Raw genomic sequence first — 7,258 nt, 5'->3', positions numbered from 1 at the left:
CAACGACAGGTGAAACGGATCAGGGCGTGACATAGGCAGCTTAAACGTATTGAATTTAACCATTATTGGGTTCAAATACACGTTTAGATTTGTGAACAGCCATTCACAATCCGTAATGCGCAAATAGCTAAATGAGAGAGCAGCAGTGTGATTCACATCACTGCGCTATGTTGATATCAATAATAAGTGATATCAGTATCGCTGTAGCCTACAACACTGCTGTCATCCTATGAAAAGCCAACTGACATTTATTCCTGATTATTATTTGACCATGCTTGTCACTTATGAACATTTTGAACATATTGGCCATGTTCTGTTATAATCTACACCCGGCACAGCCAGAAGAGGACTGACCACTCCTCATAGCCTGGTTCCTCTCTAGGTTTCTTCCTAGGTTTTGGCCTTTCTAGGGAGTTTTTCCTAGCCCCCGTGCTTCTACACCTGCATTGCTTGCTGTTTGGGGTTTTAGGCTAGGTTTCTGTACAGCACTTCGAGATATTAGCTGATGTACGAAGAGCTATATAAAATAAACTTGATTTGATTGATTTGATCCTTAACTTCAAGTGTTTATTCAAGTCGGGTAATCTTTGGATGCTGAAGACATAGCTTGGACTGTAACCTGCTCTTTTACCGCGATTCATCAAACACGTTTGGTGTGTCATCATAGTGTCTCTGACTTGTGGTCAGACTCGCTCAAGTGGAATACATTTAAAAGTGCACACTTTTCTATGCTGATCTGAATGTCATTAAGAAAACAGAGAAGTGTCAATGATATTTTTTTGCAAACAGCCTTTCTGAATGTAAAAGTAATCCTCTAAGTCACATATGTCAGAGTCAAGGCCCGCGGGCCACATCCGGCCCGCGAGAAGGTTTTTTACGGCCCCTGGGATGATCTTGATTTATTATTAGAACCGGCCCGCAGACCGCAGCAAGCCGGCAGCCCGCAGATCTTTTACACGCACCAATACTACATTTCCCACAATGCAACGGTGACGCACCGAGCAGTAGGCTGCTTCATTTCAATATTTATTGGCACAGCAGTCGTCAGCATCACAGTAAAATTAACTTTCAGATACCCATCAAAAATGGCAAAACGGAAGGTGGACACTGAGAACCGGGGGTTTCAAACAAGGTGGGAGTCGGAGTATATGTTCACGGAGGTAGCTGGAAAACCTGTGTGTCTTCTGTGTGGAGAAAGTGTGGCGGTACTGAAAGAGTATAATCTGAGACGACATTATGAAACGAAACACGCGGACAAAAACAAGAATATGGACATGGAACAAAGGCTACAAAAGGCAGAGGAATTAAAACGAGGCCTCAAATCTCGACAGGCTCTGTTCAAAAAAGCCAAATCACAAGGCCAGGCTGCTGTCAAGGCCAGTTTTATTTTGGCAGAAGAGATCGCTAAATCAGCCCGGCCATTTACGGAGGGGGATTTCATCAAAAACTGCATGATTAAAGTTTGTGACGAAGTTTGCCCAGAAAAAAGGCAACTCTTTTTAAATGTGAGTCTGAGCAGAAACACCATTGCCGAGAGAGTAGACCAGTTGTCCATCAATCTAAAAGAGCAGCTTGTGAAAAAGGGAAAAGATTTCATTGCATATTCCTTGGCTGTGGATGAGAGCACCGACATTTCTGACATTGCCCAGTTGTCAATTTTCATCCGCGGAGTGGACTCCAGCCTAAGCGTGACAGAGGAGTTTTTGGCTTTACGTCCTATGCATGGCACAACTACGGGGCATGATTTGTATGAAGAGGTGTCAAGATGTGTAAATGAGATGGAGCTGCCTTGGGAAAAACTCGTGGGTTTGACAACCGACGGAGCACCTGCGATGTGTGGACACAGGAGCGGACTGGTGGCGAAGATACGGGAAAAGATGCAAGAGGAAAACGCGACAGGTGAGCTGACAGCTTATCATTGTATCATACACCAGGAAGCGTTGTGCGGTAAAGCCTTGAAAATGGAGCATGTAATGAGCATCATCACGCGCACAGTTAACTTTATCAGAGCCAAAGGTTTGAATCACCGCCAGTTCAAGGCATTTCTGACGGAGTTAGAAACGGAGCATGGTGATTTGCCTTATCACACAGAGGTGCGATGGCTAAGCCAGGGAAAGGTGCTTCAAAGATGTTTCGAGCTTCGTGAGGAGATTTGTCTGTTCTTGGACAGCAAAGGGAAAGACACAACACAACTCCGAGACGAAATGTTTCTGTGTGAAATGGCTTTTCTGTGTGACATTACGAGTCATCTGAATGCAATGAACTTGCAGCTGCAGGGTCGGGATCATGTCATCTCTGATATGTACAGTACAGTGAAGGCATTTAAAACCAAACTGACTCTGTGGGAGACGCAGATGCGGAAAGAAAATTTGAGCCACTTTCCCAGCTGCCAGACCATGAAAGAGAAGCTCTCTACCAGTGCGTTCCCAAGCGCACAGTTGGCTGATAAAATAGGTATGCTTGCCGCTGACTTTCGACGCCGATTTGCTGACTTTGAAGCACAAAAAAGCAGGTTGGAACTGCTCGGTAACCCATTTGCTGTTGACGTGGAAAGCTCACCACCAAACCTCCAAATGGAGTTGATTGACCTCCAATGCAATGATGCACTGAGGGCAAAATATGCGGCAGTGGGTGCTGCGGAGTTCGCCCGTTTCCTCCCCGACACAATGCCCCAGCTGCGCATCCAGGCTGCTCAAACGTTGTCTATGTTTGGCAGCACATACCTGTGTGAACAACTGTTTTCTTTGATGAACCTGAACAAAACATCACACAGAAGTCGACTTACTGCTGAACACCTCCACTCAATTCTGAGGATTTCCTCAGCTCAGAGCCTTACCCCGAACATTGATGAACTTGTGGAAAAGATGGGACACCACCAAGTATCACCCTCAACCTCAAACAAGTGAACATTACTGTGCAATCACATATTTAGAGTTTTTACTCAGTTCAAGTTTAAAAGTTAAAGTTTAATATTTGTTTTCACTGCATGTTACTTCTCCTTAAACAAAGTGTTGTTTTTGATTAATAGATTTTTGCACTTTATTTTATTGTATTTCAATCCAATTATATTTTAAAAATATTTCAGTTGAGTGGATGATAGAAAATTGCTATTATTGTTTTTTTCTTTGAAGTAAATTTAGCCCACTTTTGCTAAAATAGAAAATATAGGCTACTGATGGTGCCTTGAATACCGGTTTCTTTCATTTAATGTTCATGTTATGGGGATTTTTATATAAAGGAAATTTGTCTTTTGTGTCTGTTGAAAATTAAAGATTACTGACAGAGCCATAAGAAAATATTGCTTTATTCATCTGATCATATTGGAATATATTTGTTAGGTTTTCAGTAGGTTCAATTAGGTTCACTAGACTATATGCGTCATTTAAAATTTTTTCAATGAACATTCGAACAGTCCGGCCCTCGGCTTGTAGCTAAATTTTTTATTTGGCCCTCCGTCCATTTGACTTTGACACCCCTGCTCTAAGTAATCAAGTTTTTCAAAAGTATCTGTAATCCGATTACAATATTTTTGCTGGTAATGTAACATATTACAGTTACCGTTTTTGTAATCCCTTACATGTAATCCGTTACTGCCCAACCCTGCCACTGCAGTTAACGAAGGTTTAGAGTTTAGGGAGCACAACAATTGAAGGAAATCCCATCAGAAGCTGTATACTTGATAGTGTTCACTGCAGACGTTCTATTGGACAGTGACGTTTTGTTAGGTTTGCTTATCATACATATCCCTAGTGAAACACTTGCAAGACACTTGGAAACAATTAGATTATTGTGGGCCACAGAGGGTTGTGATTATATTTATGTACACTATATCCTCACTGCCCCTTTCACTATACCTTACACAATATACCCTTAAAACACTGTATAACATGAAAAAGGCTCCTGATCTAAAACTCACAACAAGAGGCCATTGTTCAAGAGGAACATTGATTGTTCATTAATCAAGAGGAAATGATGTCAGAGGAAGCAGCCTTGTTTCCCAAAGTTCTGCCCCACGCAGATAAGAAAAGCACAAGCTAATTTTAAAAAGTAGAGAGAGAGGCAGGAAGCATGACAGCAACGTTTCCACTATTGCAAACAAAACAGACAGGAAGAAATGGACCAAGCAGGCAGCCTGTCTTGAAAAGAGTCCAGTTCAATGTGCTGCAGTGTTCTCAGTTTGGATGTGAACTACTTTTCTTTTCGTTATTATAATGGCGTTCAATGAGACAAATCCATTTCTGGATATACTAAAATCATTTAACATTGGTAAGAATTTTAAGCCTGCCTTTTTAATGTGTTTATTTTCCATTGAGGGATATGAGTATTCTACCTTAAAATTACTGCATTAGTCTTATATAATACTACTACTACTGATATATGCCACTAAACAGATGCTTTTATTGCTTTTATCCATACATTTTGCATATGGGTGGTCGCGGTAAGCAAACCAACTACCCTGGCGTTACAAGTTCCATGCTCTACCAAAGGACCACTCAACCTCTGTGTAGTTCTGTGTTTACAGTATATGTGTTATTAAAGTTATTGTTTAAATTTGACCTACAGCCCGTCCATTAAGTGATGTGAGACCATCTCTGAGTAGTCGATTTACTACTGTCGTTTTCTCATTTGTGAAAATGTAAATTGCGGACCATGGAAGCAATCATTGCAATTTGTAATTTGTCAAGAAATTCCTTGCCACTCCATTTTGATCAACCCCAACAGGCAAAACTTGTTGCAATGATGTCATTACAATCAAATATCAACTTGATTGCGCCCTGCTTGTAATGATCTCTTCTTTTCCCCAGCTTTCCCCACTACGACAGCATTCAACATTCAGTATCAGTTCACCTCAAATACGGTGACATTAAATTAGGGAAAATCAAAAAAAGTTGTCTAATATCTTCCTCCTTTTCCTCCAGGGAACCTAGTCCTAGCCTTCTGTCTGTCCATGCTGTTGGGCCTCCTGATTGGAGCGCTGATCTACATCCTCCTAACATGGCTGTCGAGACGCAGAGCCTCCACCCGGATTACCAGGCGTCCCAAACAGCAGCACCGCTCAGCCACCTCCCAGCCCTCACGCAACCCCATGGCCAACTGCCAAGGCCTCTACCGGAGCACAGTGTTCGACCGGCACAGCGACAACAGCCTCGGAGGAGGTATACTGAGCTTATATAGACAACCATCGGTGGAGCCGGTTGGTCCACTGGGGAAGAAGACCAGCTCAGGATCATCCACCTTCCGACCAGTGCCCAAGGGCAGCAGGATGGGTCAAGGTGACGGGTCTGAGGGTGACACTAACAACCAGGATACCTTGCCTCTTCATGACACTACTGCCACTAATTCATCAGCAGAAGATACTGCCTCCCTCATGCCAACTCAACCCCAACGGAACTCTTTTTGGTTGGGAAACAGCAGTCTTAAAGGGTTCCTGCCCACACAGACTCCTCCTCCCACATATGACAGTGTCATCAATGCCTTTCAAGAGACATGCACCTGATGATGTCACCATATGCTGCCTGGGATACATAGGTTGACTGGTTATTACAGTATAGGCTTCCTGTCTTATGGAGAACTGTTCAGTTTTGAGTAAGGTGACCTTTGGTCCTTCTTTGGGCCATCGTCCACCCTGCCTTCTATTCAGTCTACTATCTAAGAAAACTAAATAAATAGATTGTGCTCTGACTGACCATAGGTTATGTTTATGTTGAAAAACTGTGTGTATCCCAATGGAATCTATGTACAGGAAGATGAAGGGTCGAGAGGATTGTCTATTATGGCCCACGTTTCTGTGATATGTTGATAAAGTTGTTAATAAAGTTGTAGTTATTATCCAGTCTTATGTGCTCTATCTACATTTTATACATCTGGAAGTTTCTGTGATATGTCTGTAGAGAAGTGGGATGATTTTCCATAAAAGCAACATTACTTTAAAAAATAAACTCAGCAAAAAAAGACACATCCCTTTTTCAGGACCCTGTCTTTCAAAGATAATTTGTAAAAATCCAAATAACTTCACAGATCTTCATAGTAAAGGGTTTAAACACTGTTTCCCATGCATGTTCAATTAACCATAAACAATTAATGAACATGCACCTGTGGAACGGTCGTTAAGACACTAACAGCTTACAGAGGGAAGGCAATTAAGGTCACAGTTACGACAATTTAGGACATTAAAGAGGTCTCCTACGGACTCTGAACAACACCAAAAGATAGATGCCCAGTGTCCCTGCTCATCTGCGTGAACGAGCCTTAGGCATGCTGCAAGGAGGCATGAGGACTGCAGATGTGGCCAGGGAAATAAATTGCAATGTACGTACTGTGAGACGCCTAAGACAACTCTACAGGGAGACAGGACGGACAGCTGATCGTCCTCGCAGTGGCAGACCACGTGTAACAACACCTGCACAGGATCGGTACATCCGAACATCACACCTGCGGGACAGGTACAGGATGGCAACAACAACTGCCCGAGCTACACCAGGAACGCACAATCACTAAATCAGTGCTCAGACTGTCCGCAATAGGCTGAGAGAGGCTGGACTGAGGGCTTGTAGGCCTGTTGTAAGGCAGGTCCTCACCCCACATCACGGGCAACAACGTTGCCTATGGGCACAAACCCACCGTCGCTGGACCAGACAGGACTGGCAAAAAGTGCTCTTCACTGACGAGTCGCAGTTTTGTCTAACCAGGGGTGATGGTCAGATTCGCATTTATCGTTAAAGGAATGAGCATTACACCGAGGCCTGTACTCTGGAGCGGGATCGATTTGGAGGTGGAGGGTCCGTCATGGTTTGGGGCGGTGTGTCACAGCATCATCGGACTGAGCTTGTTGTCATTGTAGGCAATCTCAACGCTGTGCGTTATAGGGAAGACATCTTCCTCGTTCATGTGGTACCCTTCCTGCAAGCTCATCCTGCCATGACCCTCCAGCATGACAATGCCACCAGCTATACTGCTCGTTCTGTGTGTGATTTCCTGCAAGATAGGAATGTCAGTGTTCTGCCATGGCCAGCGAAGTCCCGGATCTCAATCCCATTGAGCATGTCTGGGACCTGTTGGATCGGAGGGTGAGGGCTAGGCCAGTAACATCTTGCAGCAAGAACTGGCAAATCTGGTGCAGTCCATGAGGAGGAGATGCACTGCAGTACTTAATGCAGCTGGTGGCCACACCAGATACTGAATGTTACTTTTGATTTTGACCCCCCCTTTGCTCAGGTACACATTATTCCACTTCTGTTAGTCACATGTCTGTGGAACT

General features: G+C 43.6%; 2 protein-coding genes across 2 annotated transcripts; both read left to right on the top strand.

The window, feature by feature from the left end:
• The first annotated feature begins 981 nt into the window (after positions 1-981).
• LOC129812153 (general transcription factor II-I repeat domain-containing protein 2-like) lies at positions 982-2,906 on the top strand. Its single transcript, XM_055864075.1, has one exon. It carries the CDS (start codon positions 1,086-1,088, stop codon positions 2,904-2,906), a length of 1,821 nt encoding a protein of 606 aa, XP_055720050.1. The 5' UTR covers positions 982-1,085.
• Positions 2,907-4,061: 1,155 nt separating this feature from the next.
• Positions 4,062-5,829, top strand: myct1b (myc target 1b). The gene is made up of 2 exons (XM_055863725.1): positions 4,062-4,266; positions 4,920-5,829. The coding sequence occupies exons 1-2, from the start codon at positions 4,212-4,214 to the stop codon at positions 5,495-5,497; spliced, it is 633 nt and encodes a 210-aa protein (XP_055719700.1). The 5' UTR covers positions 4,062-4,211; the 3' UTR covers positions 5,498-5,829.
• The last annotated feature ends 1,429 nt before the right edge of the window (positions 5,830-7,258 follow it).

The sequence above is a fragment of the Salvelinus fontinalis genome, chromosome 15 (genome assembly GCF_029448725.1).
Source record: "Salvelinus fontinalis isolate EN_2023a chromosome 15, ASM2944872v1, whole genome shotgun sequence".
NCBI lineage: Eukaryota > Metazoa > Chordata > Actinopteri > Salmoniformes > Salmonidae > Salvelinus > Salvelinus fontinalis.
This window is presented reverse-complemented; position numbering and strand designations above follow the sequence as displayed.

Coding starts and splice junctions, on each gene's coding strand:
- LOC129812153 (XM_055864075.1), top strand. CDS start 1,086: ATGGCAAAACGGAAGGTGGACACTGAGAACCGGGGGTTTCAAACAAGG.
- myct1b (XM_055863725.1), top strand. CDS start 4,212: ATGGCGTTCAATGAGACAAATCCATTTCTGGATATACTAAAATCATTT. Junction 4,267..4,919: donor ACTAAAATCATTTAACATTG/GTAAGAATTTTA, acceptor CTTTTCCTCCAG/GGAACCTAGTCCTAGCCTTC.